Consider the following 13,859-nt stretch of genomic DNA (forward strand, 5'->3'; position numbering starts at 1 on the left):
CTTCCTGTATATAGCTCCATTCTTGTGTATTTTATTCCTCCTGTGTTACTATTTATATTTGTATTATTCTTTTTTAACTCTGCATCATTGGGAAGGGCTCGTAAGAAAAACATTTCACGGTTAAGTTTACACCCGCTGTATTAAGCGGATGTGATAAATACAATTTGATTTGATTTGAGAGAGAGAGAGAGAGAGAGAGAGAGAGAGAGAGAGAGAGAGAGAGAGAGAGAGAGAGAGAGAGAGAGAGAGAGAGAGAGAGAGAGAGAGAGAGAGAGAGAGAGAGAGAGAGAGAGAGAGAGAGAGAGAGAGAGAGAGAGAGAGAGAGAGAGAGAGAGAGAGAGAGAGAGAGAGAGAGAGAGAGAGAGAGAAAGAGAGACAGAGAGAGAGAGAGAGAGATAGCAGAGGCTACTTACCAAACACAGTGGTCATCAACTTCTGGACCTTAGAGTTGACCCCTCCTATTCTGTAGAGGCCCAACGTGTTGATCCCTATGAGATCACACACACACACACACACACACACACACACACACACACATAAACTAATGAGAAGTGGTGTTGGTTCCCGTGCTTGGTCACGCAGCATTACAGTGAGACTGTTTTGACAGCTGAAGCCTGGGAGCAGGGAGAGAAAATGTCTGCTCTGATGACTCACCTCGTACCTCCACCAGGTCAATACATTTCCTCACAAAATTAAACCCTGCCTCGTTTAGGTACGCTGAAACACAGGGAAGATAAAGAGCAGGGTTGACTGGGTTTAATACACAGAACATGAGGACCCGCGGGTCTCTGTTGAATAGTAGTGCACTGTAGAGGGAATGGGATGAATAATCTGAGTGTTGTGATTGCAGCTTTGTTCTCTCACACAGAGAGTGTGTACTAATGATGATTCACGCTATTCAACTGAGTCTAACTGCGTAGGTGGAGTTAATGGGTAAAAGTGGATGGCTACAGACAACAACAACAACAACAACAACAACAACAACAACAAGCAATAAAATGGTTTTAGGGTTAGCATTAGATAATGCATCTGTCATTAGACATATGATTTACTCTTTGGACACTTAGGAAAGTCAGAACTGTAATATGCTGTACATGTGTTGTGTAGTATATTGTACATGTGTTGTGTAGTATGTTGTACATGTGTTGTGTAGTATGTTGTACATGTGTTGTGTAGTATGTTGTACATGTGTTGTGTAGTATGTTGTACATGTGTTGTGTAGTATGTTGTACATGTGTTGTGTAGTATGTTGTACATGTGTTGTGTAGTATGTTGTACATGTGTTGTGTAGTATGTTGTACATGTGTTGTGTAGTATGTTGTACATGTGTTGTGTAGTATGTTGTACATGTGTTGTGTAGTATGTTGTACATGTGTTGTGTAGTATGTTGTACATGTGTTGTGTAGTATGCTGTACATGTGTTGTGTAGTATATTGTACATGTGTTGTGTAGTATGTTGTACATGTGTTGTGTAGTATGTTGTACATGTGTTGTGTAGTATGTTGTACATGTGTTGTGTAGTATGTTGTACATGTGTTGTGTAGTATGTTGTACATGTGTTGTGTAGTATGTTGTACATGTGTTGTGTAGTATGTTGTACATGTGTTGTGTAGTATGTTGTACATGTGTTGTGTAGTATGTTGTACATGTGTTGTGTAGTATGTTGTACATGTGTTGTGTAGTATGTTGTACATGTGTTGTGTAGTATATTGTACATGTGTTGTGTAGTATATTGTACATGTGTTGTGTAGTATGTTGTACATGTGTTGTGTAGTATGTTGTACATGTGTTGTGTAGTATATTGTACATGTGTTGTGTAGTATGTTGTACATGTGTTGTGTAGTATATTGTACATGTGTTGTGTAGTATGTTGTACATGTGTTGTGTAGTATGTTGTACATGTGTTGTGTAGTATATTGTACATGTGTTGTGTAGTATGTTGTACATGTGTTGTGTAGTATATTGTACATGTGTTGTGTAGTATGTTGTACATGTGTTGTGTAGTATGTTGTACATGTGTTGTGTAGTATGTTGTACATGTGTTGTGTAGTATGCTGTACATGTGTTGTGTAGTATATTGTACATGTGTTGTGTAGTATGTTGTACATGTGTTGTGTAGTATGTTGTACATGTGTTGTGTAGTATGTTGTACATGTGTTGTGTAGTATGTTGTACATGTGTTGTGTAGTATGTTGTACATGTGTTGTGTAGTGTATTCATATGAGTGTTCGATAAAATACTTACTCTCTTCTTTCTTGCTCAGAATGGCTGGAAGGTTGTAAATCTGGAGAAAATCAACAGAGTTAATTACACTCAGTTGAAAACCATTTTACAGAGGACACATCCTAAATCAGGGTGTCAAAACCATCTTACAGAGGACACATCCTAAAGCAGGGTGTCAAAACCATCTTACAGAGGACACATCCTAAAGCAGGGTGTCAAAACCATCTTACAGAGGACACATCCTAAAGCAGGGTGTCAAAACCATCTTACAGAGGACACATCCTAAAGCAGGGTGTCAAAACCATCTTACAGAGGACACATCCTAAAGCAGGGTGTCAAAACCATCTTACAGAGGACACATCCTAAAGCAGGGTGTCAAAACCATCTTACAGAGGACACATCCTAAAGCAGGGTGTCAAAACCATCTTACAGAGGACACATCCTAAAGCAGGGTGTCCAAACCATCTTACAGAGGACACATCCTAAAGCAGGGTGTCAAACTCACTTCCAGGAGGGACATGTTTGTTATTAACCCTTTACACTCATGGGAATTGTCCTATATGGATAGGGCATCATTGAAATGTTTCTTACAGAAGAAATATGGAAAGCATATGCATAACAATGGTAGCAATTGAAAGGGAACAGTTTGGAGATTATGGGAAAATTATTAGACCAAAGGTGAGGACACAAGAGTTCACCTGACACAAGACTGAATCCAAACATTACAATGTTGATTTTATGTGCATTTTACATTTACTGTCTTTTTCGCCTCATTTGTTGATAACAAAATCTGAAAATACTGGAAACATTCAGTAACATGATCAGAATATTCCTGGAGAACGGGGGGTAGGTGCCACATAAGACTAAACACAATGCCAAGGGTTTGAGTGAGAGGACTAACTGGTGTCTCCAAGTGGCCTCACACCTCTCCAAAGTGTGGGTTTGAGTGAGAGGACTAACTGGTGTCTCCAAGTGGCCTCACACCTCTCCAAAGTGTGGGTTTGAGTGAGAGGACTAACTGGTGTCTCCAAGTGGCCTCACACCTCTCCAAAGTGTGGGTTTGAGTGAGAGGACTAACTGGTGTCTCCAAGTGGCCTCACACCTCTCCAAAGTGTGGGTTTGAGTGAGAGGACTAACTGGTGTCTCCAAGTGGCCTCACACCTCTCCAAAGTGGGGGTTTTTGTGAGAGGACTAACTGGTGTCTCCAAGTGGCCTCACACCTCTCCAAACTGGGGGTTTGAGTGAGAGGACTAACTGGTGTCTCCAAGTGGGCTCACACCTCTCCAAAGTGTGGGTTTGAGTGAGAGGACTAACTGGTGTCTCCAAGTGGCCTCACACCTCTCCAAACTGGGGGTTTGAGTGAGAGGACTAACTGGTGTCTCCAAGTGGGCTCACACCTCTCCAAAGTGTGGGTTTGAGTGAGAGGACTAACTGGTGTCTCCAAGTGGCCTCACACCTCTCCAAAGTGTGGGTTTGAGTGAGAGGACTAACTGGTGTCTCCAAGTGGCCTCACACATACCAAAGTGTGGGTTTGAGTGAGAGGACTAACTGGTGTCTCCAAGTGGCCTCACACCTCTCCAAAGTGTGGGTTTGAGTGAGAGGACTAACTGGTGTCTCCAAGTGGCCACACACCTCTCCAAGTCTGCACAGTTCCTACGTCATTTCAATACACTTTTATGACTCAAAGAAGAGTCTTTAACTATAAATGTTTTTTTTTTTTTTTTTTAGCTCTCCTGGCTGTGCCGTTGAGGATTTAGAGCAAGCACACTTGTAGTTGTTTTGTTTGGAACACAGTCCTGCATCCCCGCCATCACACAATTACTGTTGTTGTTTACGCAATCCAAAAACTTTATTTTATCTATCACAATCTGGGTCAGCTGGTCGTTTGACTTGCTTGTATGACATCGAAGCGATATTTATTATAATCCTCAATGTTTCATCTTTCAAAAATAAATAGAGTCGTCTTAATTTACCCAATTATCAGGAGGGATGGAGGCCATCTTACTGTCGAGCAAGGTGCTCAAGTTCAGAAAGGCTGTCAGTCAAAACCCAGACAGAGCTGTGAAACACAGGCCCTGAGCTCTGACCTCATGTATAGCATGTTACTGTACAGCCACTGTGTTCCAATTTAGCTGCTTATCAGTGTCCAGATCTGCCATTTTCAACCTGTATATGGGTACGAGTGTAAAGGGCTACAACCTAGACAACCAGGTAAGAGGAGTTCCTAACTAATCAATTATGTTAATTGATTAATCAAGTATAAGAGAGGAGTGAAATCTCGCAGACATACAGCCCCCCAGGAATTCAGTTTGACACACCTGTCCTATAGCTACAGTATAGTTATGTTTCATACAGCCAGAAGGGGCACCAAAGACAAACATATTTTCACTATGTCCCTGCCGGACACCAGAAAGCAGATAGACTGTACAAGAGTGGGAATATAAAAGGAAAGAAGAGAGAGAGAGAGAGAGACAGAGAGAGGGAGAGAGAGAGAGACAGAGAGAGAGAGAGAGAGAGAGAGAGAGAGAGAGAGAGAGAGAGAGAGAGAGAGAGAGAGAGAGGGGGAGAGGGAGAGAGAGAGAGAGAGAGAGAGAGAGAGAGAGAGAGAGAGAGAGAGAGAGACAGAGAGAGAGAGAGAGAGAGAGAGAGAGAGAGAGAGAGAGAGAGAGAGAGAGAGAGAGAGAGAGAGAGAGAAAGACAGAGAGAGATAGAGAGAGAGAGGGGGGAGAGGTGAGAAGGAGAGATGAAAAGAGAGACAGAGAGAGAGAGAGAGAGAGAGAGAGAGAGAGAGAGAGAGAGAGATAGAGAGAGAGACAGAAGAGAGAGAGAAAGAGAGAGAGAGAGAGAGAGAGAGAGAGAGAGAGAGAGAGAGAGAGAGAGGTGAGAAGAGAGAAGGAGAGGTTAATCACCGGCTCCTTGCCATCCATAGCCTCCAGCCACAGCCTTCTGTTGGACTCAGACAGAGCCTGGAGAGTCACGATGCCATGCCTGAAATAGGTTAACACAACACTCACCACAAAGGATACTTTAGTCACATCACATCTCAATACCCAGGGTCCATATGTCTGCATCTCAAATGGCACCCTATTCCCTATATAGTGCACTACTTTTGACAAGGGCCCATAGGCTCTCCCTCTCCCATAGGGGTCTGGTCAAAGGTAGTGCACTATATAGGGAATAGGGTGCCATTTGAGACGCATTCCTAGTGATACAGTAGCAGGCTATGTTTATACACCAGACAAAACCCCTATTAAATTAATTCAATGAAATTACCACTGTGCTTAAAAATAGCAGTCTTCACCCAGTGCTGTGTGGCCTTCTGTAAATGATGTTAATGATTACATTCCCACTCCAAATTAAACAGATTAGTATAGTGCTTGATTTGATTTGAGAGTGGATCATTTCTCCTCCTTGCAGCTGATCCCTGTAGGGTTCTATAGTCTATCTCCAGCTGATTCCTGTAGGGTTCTATAGTCTATCTCCAGCTGATCCCTGTAGGGTTCTATAGTCTATCTCCAGCTGATCCCTGTAGGGGTCTATAGTCTATCTCCAGCTGATCCCTGTAGGGGTCTATAGTCTATCTCCAGCTGTTCCCTGTAGGGTTCTATAGTCTATCTCCAGCTGTTCCCTGTAGGGTTCTATAGTCTATCTCCAGCTGATCCCTGTAAGGGTTCTATAGTCTATCTCCAGCTGTTCCCTGTAGGGTTCTATAGTCTATCTCCAGCTGTTCCCTGTAGGGTTCTATAGTCTATCTCCAGCTGATCCCTGTAGGGTTCTATAGTCTATCTCCAGCTGTTCCCTGTAGGGTTCTATAGTCTATCTCCAGCTGTTCCCTGTAGGGTTCTATAGTCTATCTCCAGCTGTTCCCTGTAGGGTTCTATAGTCTATCTCCAGCTGTTCCGTGTAGGTTCTATAGTCTATCTCCAGCTGTTCCCTGTAGGGTTCTATAGTCTATCTCCAGCTGTTCCCTGTAGGGTTCTATAGTCTATCTCCAGCTGTTCCCTGTAGGGTTCTATAGTCTATCTCCAGCTGATCCCTGTAGGGTTCTATAGTCTATCTCCAGCTGATTCCTGTAGGGTTCTATAGTCTATCTCCAGCTGATCCCTGTAGGGTTCTATAGTCTATCTCCAGCTGATCCCTGTAGGGTTCTATAGTCTATCTCCAGCTGATCCCTGTAGGGTTCTATAGTCTATCTCCAGCTGATCCCTGTAGGGTTCTATAGTCTATCTCCAGCTGATCCCTGTAGGGTTCTATAGTCTATCTCCAGCTGATCCCTGTAGGGTTCTATAGTCTATCTCCAGCTGATCCCTGTAGGGTTCTATAGTCTATCTCCAGCTGATCCCTGTAGGGTTCTATAGTCTATCTCCAGCTGATCCCTGTAGGGTTCTATAGTCTATCTCCAGCTGATCCCTGTAGGGTTCTATAGTCTATCTCCAGCTGATCCCTGTAGGGTTCTATAGTCTATCTCCAGCTGATCCATGTAGGGTTCTATAGTCTATCTCCAGCTGATCCCTGTAGGGTTCTATAGTCTATCTCCAGCTGATCCCTGTAGGGTTCTATAGTCTATCTCCAGCTGATCCCTGTAGGGTTCTATAGTCTATCTCCAGCTGATCCCTGTAGGGTTCTATAGTCTATCTCCAGCTGATCCCTGTAGGGTTCTATAGTCTATCTCCAGCTGATCCCTGTAGGGTTCTATAGTCTATCTCTAGCTGATCCCTGTAGGGTTCTATAGTCTATCTCCAGCTGTTCCCTGTAGGGTTCTATAGTCTATCTCCAGCTGTTCCCTGTAGGGTTCTATAGTCTATCTCCAGCTGATCCCTGTAGGTTTCTATAGTCTATCTCCAGCTGATCCCTGTAGGGTTCTATAGTCTATCTCCAGCTGATCCCTGTAGGGTTCTATAGTCTATCTCCAGCTGTTCCCTGTAGGGTTCTATAGTCTATCTCCAGCTGATCCCTGTAGGGTTCTATAGTCTATCTCCAGCTGATCCCTGTAGGGTTCTATAGTCTATCTCCAGCTGTTCCCTATAGGGGTCTATAGTCTATCTCCAGCTGATCCCTGTAGGGTTCTATAGTCTATCTCCAGCTGATCCCTGTAGGGTTCTATAGTCTATCTCCAGCTGTTCCCTATAGGGGTCTATAGTCTATCTCCAGCTGATCCCTGTAGGGTTCTATAGTCTATCTCCAGCTGTTCCCTATAGGGTTCTATAGTCTATCTCCAGCTGATCCCTGTAGGGTTCTATAGTCTATCTCCAGCTGATCCCTGTAGGGTTCTATAGTCTATCTCCAGCTGATCCCTGTAGGGTTCTATAGTCTATCTCCAGCTGATCCCTGTAGGGTTCTATAGTCTATCTCCAGCTGTTCCCTGTAGGGTTCTATAGTCTATCTCCAGCTGATCCCTGTAGGGTTCTATAGTCTATCTCCAGCTGATCCCTGTAGGGTTCTATAGTCTATCTCCAGCTGTTCCCTATAGGGTTCTATAGTCTATCTCCAGCTGATCCCTGTAGGGTTCTATAGTCTATCTCCAGCTGATCCCTGTAGGGTTCTATAGTCTATCTCCAGCTGATCCCTGTAGGGTTCTATAGTCTATCTCCAGCTGATCCCTATAGGGTTCTATAGTCTATCTCCAGCTGATCCCTGTAGGGTTCTATAGTCTATCTCCAGATGTGTCTAATATCTGAATACACAATCCCTCTGAAGGCTCATTTCAGACCAATTTTTCATAGTATCCATGTAATATTATTAATGTAATAGTATCAATGTAATAGTATTAATGTAATCATATTAATGTAATATTACCCATGTAATAGTATTAATGTAATATTATTGATGTAATATTATTGATGTAATAGTATTAATGTAATATTATTAATGTAATAGTATCCATGTAATATTATTAATGTAATAGTATCGATGTAATAATATTAATGCAATAGTATTAATGTAATATTATTAATGTAATAGTATCGTTGTAATTGTATCCATGTAATAGTATCAATGTAATAGTATTAATGTAATCATATTAATGTAATATTACCCATGTAATAGTATTAATGTAATATTATTGATGTAATATTATTGATGTAATAGTATTAATGTAATATTATTAATGTAATAGTATCCATGTATTAGTATCCATGTAATAGTATCCATGTAATAGTAAATACAGGTTAACATGTACTCATACATTGATGCATTCCCAACATTACCCCCCAGCAGCTAGCAGTAAGGGTTAGCACTAGCTGAAAGCCTTGTAGCTAGATGATGCTGCTGCTGTGTATAGTTGCTATTAAACATGAAGTGTTGGAATGGAGTGGCTGAGAACACACAGACAGCAAGTGTAATGTAATGATGATGAATGGATGAGCTGGAGATGAACATACGGTGTCCATTTTAGGACAACCTCAGTCGCAAGCGTCATGCCTCACTCTGATGTGAGGGCTCCTGGGTAAACTTTCCCTAGGTACAGATCAGCTTCCCCTCCCCCAATACTAACCTTAACGATTAGTGGAAAAAAACAAAAACTGACCGAAGATCAGGGGCAACTCCACCGTATCCCCCTGGTGAGGCTTGAGGATAAGGATGTCCTCAAATGTACACCGTACAGGAAGCTGACTGGGGTCGTGGCTCCACGTTGCCCTCGCGGTTAGAATAAGCATATCTGATCTTTCAGGTGATAAATTAGTTAGCTACCCAGCCAGTTAAACAGGAGTTATTGTCCATGCTCAGCTCAGCAGCGCTCGGATTGGAGGTGAAGACAGCTGCCCTGACCAGACCTAGGTTCAAATACTTTTTTTTGGTATCATTTAAAATACTTGATATGTGTATTTTTTTAATGTTGCCTGTATTAATCAAACCAATGGATGTACTTATAGAATATTCCCAAACCTGTATACCTGCCCATCTGGCATCCTAGGCAGGCTAGAACAAATGCTGAAATGATTTGAAAGATTTCAAATAGTATTTGAATCCAGGTGTGGTGGTTAGCTACCGCTCCATTTTGAAACACACCGACTCAGCCGAGCGAGGCCTGCCTGTTCTGATGCCGTCATCTCATGAATGAAACCACTTGATCAATTGATTTTTCTTCTCCTCCAGGACCGGTTTGATCTGCATCTGAACGTCTGTCTGCCTCACTCCCTGCCCTTCTTACTGGGCTAGTCAAACATTTAAGTCCTATTAATAAACAATGTTCCCCCCCATGCATTAAGGGTCTCTGAAATCTGAAAATTGTACAAATGGAATCAAGTTGATGAATGAATCCATTACTTAAAGTCAGAATGATATTATTGAAATCGATAAACGATTATAGTAATTGTAGATGAGAAGAAATTATTCAAGTGGAGTATTTATTTACGTCACGCTTTCCTTTCCCATCACGATTGATTGTGATTGGTGAAGTCTGATTCGGTGATTGTGATTGGTGAAGTCTGATTCGGTGATTGTGATTGGTGAAGAAAAAAAAAAAGCAATGTATTTTTATTCAAAGTTCATTAGAAGTTGTAAAGAGTGAATGAATGGGGATGACTATCAGCCTTAAACACATGCAGAAACATGCACACTGCTCTGAGAGAGAGGGGGGGGGCAGGATAGCAACAGTACAGTGACGTACCGGACTTTACAGAACTTTAACTGAAGAGGTCGGAAAAGAGTTCCATGACAGATGTCAGTTCTACATCGACACGAAGAAACACAGAGAAAAGAAGAAATGGGTACAAATAACAGAAAAATAAAATAAAATCATCTCTGTATAAAAGACTAACTGCTAGCTAGCACATTTAGTAAAACAAAAAGGCTTCAGTAAAAAGGACACTTAAAGAACATGCAGGACACAGAGCTGAAAACATCTAAACACATCTACACACTAATAACAACAATAGCTAAAAACAGCCAATAAGGTTTAAACAGGAAGTTTAAACATCTAATCAAAAGGGAAATGCACTTGTTTTCCGCATATGGCGTCTGTCTTTTCAAATCCCATTCAGTTGCAATCAGTCCCAAGTGACTTCAGTGGAACCAGCACTAGTCTGACGACAACAATCACTACGATGACAACTGGGTCTGTTACTGTAATCATAATGTTGATAAAGGCCTCTTAATTTGATCATATTTAAGTGTCTATGATTACTATTACTGTTACTGTTTGCTGTAATCTAGTTTCTATTATGTTCATGTTTTCAGTGACACTTATAGGAGGTAGCCGGATAATAGATCTTTATGTGTTTAAGCCAAACTGTACATTGTTACTCAGCGCAATTTGTGAGTCACTGACTACCATTGCCATGCCATTGGCATACCATATTTACAGCAATTGGCTAGAGTCATTGACAACCGTTGCCATGCCATAGGCATACCATATTTACAGCAGTTGGCTAGAGTCATTGACTACCGTTACCATGCCATTGGCATACCATATTTACAGCAATTGGCTAGAGTCATTGACAACCGTTGCCATGCCATGCCATTGGCATACCATATTTACAGCAGTTGGCTAGAGTCATTGACAACCGTTGCCATGCCATGCCATTGGCATACCATATTTACAGCAGTTGGCTAGAGTCATTGACAACCGTTGCCATGCCATAGGCATACCATATTTACAGCAGTTGGCTAGAGTCATTGACAACCATTGCCATGCCATAACCATACCATATTTACAGCAGTTGGCTAGAGTCATTGACAACCATTGCCATGCCATAACCATACCATATTTACAGCAGTTGGCTAGAGTCGTTGACAACCGTTGCCATGCCATAGTCATAGTCATAGCCATTTGGCTAAAGCACAGATAGGGCAGGGTCTAGCAGGCCAAGTAGTAGTAGGAGCGCCATTTTAGTAATAAAAAGGTGATTCATAGAAATACTGATATGAAGAATGATGACAGACCTTTCCACCACTTCGATATCGAAGCAGAAACGCTTGTCGATGGAGTCAGTCTTCCTCCGGATACAGGACTTCAGCTTGAACATCTCAGATGGACTCACCACCAGACCATTCTAGAACACAACAGAGGAACTCATGATGAGACTGGTGTAGAACACAACAGAGGAACTCATGATGAGACTGGTGTAGAACATAATAGAGGAACTCATGATGAGACTGGTGTAGAACACAACAGAGGATATGGGAGGATTTAAAGGAGTTAGTGCTTGTTGACAAAGATACCTTATGGGTTTAAAATGCAATTCCAACAGAGGAAATCATTTATAGGGCCCTTTTCCTGAGTAGACCAGGTAAAACTCTGAGATCAGGTCTGAGTTTATAGCCAATAACTAGGCCGTGAGTATTTCCCTGGTCAGCTCTAGTTTATAGCCTAGAACTAGGGCCTTGAGTATTTCCTGGGTCAGCTCTAGCTTATAGTCTAGAACTAGGGCCCAGAGTATTTCCTGGTCAGGAAACACTCTGGACAGTAATAATATAATGTTTATCACTGTCCACTAGATGCCTGTGTACTGCAATATACACTACCTGTTTGCCAGCTGATTTGGTTTCAAAGTTGGTCATGGTGAAGGTTTTGCTGCCCTTCTCATACGTACAGTAGTGTCGCGTCCACGTGCATCCCAGCGGCCCTGAAACAGAGACAAGGAACAACACAGCCATGATTGGCCATGAAATAACAAATACATCGAAAAAGGCACTACTTTTTCACTAGGGCCTGTAGGGATCTGGTCAAAAGTAGTGCACTATGTAGGGAAAAGGCTGCAATTTGGGACTGCCAAGCTAAGCCATGATTGCTTCCTGAAACCACAATGTTCTGGAAGGACTTCTGAAATTAAATTCATAATTAAGTAAGATAGAACAACATGTTGTTGTTGTTGTTTATCATCTGAGATAAAGTTTCCAGTATTCAGGGTATTTCCTCCAGTACTAGTTTGAGAGCACATCAAAGCTGGATCAGGAACATGAAATGAGATAGAGTTACATTCTCAGAGTTAGAGTCATGTTCTCAGAGTTATGTTCTCAGAGTTACAATTTCACATTTTTCAGACGCTCTTATCCAGCGCGACTTACAGTTAGTGAGTGCATTCATTTTTCATACTGGCCCCCCTGTGGGAATCGAACCCACAACCCTGGCATTGCAAGCACCATGCTCTACCAACTGAGCTACAGGAGGGAGTTATGGTCTCAGAGTTAGAGTTCAGAGTTATAGTTATGTTCTCAGAGTTAGCATTATGTTCTCAGATTTAAAGTCATCTTCTCAGAGTTAAAGTTGTGTTTTCAGAGTTAGAGTTATGATCTCATAGTTAAAGTTATGGTCTCAGAGTTAAGAGTTAAAGTTATGTTCTCAGAGTAAGGTTATGTTCTCAGAGTAAGGTTATGTTCTCAGAGTAAGGTTATGGTCTCAGAGTAAGATTATGTTCTCAGAGTAAGGTTATGTTCTCAGAGTAAGATTATGTTCTCAGAGTAAGGTTATGTTCTCAGAGTAAGATTATGTTCTCAGAGTAAGGTTATGTTCTCAGAGTAAGGTTATGTTCTCAGAGTAAGGTTATGTTCTCAGTTACATTTATGTGAACTAGTTAGAGGTATGTGGAATAGGAGCAACATAGTTATTGGAGCTAGCTAGGAACAACAGAGTTATTGGAGCTAGCTAGGAGCAACAGAGTTATTGGAGCTAGCTAGGAGCAACAGAGTTATTGGAGCTAGCTAGGAGCAACAGAGTTATTGGAGCTAGCTAGGAGCAACATAGTTATTGGAGCTAGCTAGGAGCAACAGAGTTATTTGAGCTAGCTAGGAGCAACAGAGTTATTGGAGCTAGCTAGGAGCAACAGAGTTATTGGAGCTAGCTAGGAGCAACAGAGTTATTGGAGCTAGCTAGGAGCAACAGAGTTATTGGAGCTAGCTAGGAACAACAGAGTTATTGGAGCTAGCTAGGAACAACAGAGTTATTGGAGCTAGCTAGGAGCAACAGAGTTATTGGAGCTAGCTAGGAGCAACAGAGTTATTGGAGCTAGCTAGGAGCAACAGAGTTATTGGAGCTAGCTAGTAGAAGACGGTTTCTTCAGAGAGAAAGACAGAAAGAAAGGAATACAACACAATAAAGCCTGTACTTTAGCCAACATAGTCAGACGAGTTTGACAAAAAGTACTTATAGATCTGGGTTAGTGTATGAGTCAGAGGGTGGGGTTAGAGTTAGTCCACTGTCCTGGGGGTTAGGGGTTAAGGGTTAGGGGTTAGACTCACGTTTCTCCTGGACGTAGAGGAATCCCTCCATGGTCCACTGTCCTGGAGGTTAGGGGTTAAGGGTTAGGGGTTAGACTCACGTTTCTCCTGGACGTAGAGGAATCCCTCCATGGTCCACTGTCCTGGAGGTTAGGGGTTAAGGGTTAGGGGTTAGACTCACGTTTCTCCTGGACGTAGAGGAATCCCTCCATGGTCCACTGTCCTGGAGGTTTGTAGTCCTGATCAGCTGATCTGATTCTCTTCATCAGTTTCTCTACCTCCTGCTTCGTACTCACAAAGTTGTTCCTCGTCTGTGTGTGTACACACACACACACACACACACACACACACACACACACACACACACACACACACACAGATCAAAATATAAAGATCGGCACAAAACCAGCTTCCATGGGTCAAAAGAGAGAACTTGCATCATAACAGATGATGAATAAAGCTGCTGTGTTCTTATCAAA

The 13,859-nt window shown here is 42.2% G+C and overlaps 1 protein-coding gene across 1 annotated transcript in view; it reads right to left on the bottom strand.

Annotated features, from left to right (window-relative positions):
* Positions 1-13,859, bottom strand: part of LOC311116164 (rho GTPase-activating protein 42-like) — a 173,717-nt gene that overhangs the window by 28,323 nt on the left and 131,535 nt on the right. Inside the window, exons 7-14 of the mRNA XM_084191286.1 lie at positions 13,562-13,691; positions 11,689-11,789; positions 11,107-11,216; positions 9,833-9,892; positions 5,133-5,211; positions 2,245-2,284; positions 655-717; positions 414-488 (exon numbers count right to left, since the gene is read on the bottom strand). Of these exons, the coding sequence (XP_084047412.1) occupies positions 414-488; positions 655-717; positions 2,245-2,284; positions 5,133-5,211; positions 9,833-9,892; positions 11,107-11,216; positions 11,689-11,789; positions 13,562-13,691 (658 nt within the window). The remainder of the gene's footprint in view (positions 1-413; positions 489-654; positions 718-2,244; positions 2,285-5,132; positions 5,212-9,832; positions 9,893-11,106; positions 11,217-11,688; positions 11,790-13,561; positions 13,692-13,859) is intronic.

The sequence above is a fragment of the Coregonus lavaretus genome (genome assembly GCF_964263955.1).
Source record: "Coregonus lavaretus genome assembly, contig: HAP1_SCAFFOLD_503, whole genome shotgun sequence".
In the NCBI taxonomy this organism is placed as follows: domain Eukaryota; kingdom Metazoa; phylum Chordata; class Actinopteri; order Salmoniformes; family Salmonidae; genus Coregonus; species Coregonus lavaretus.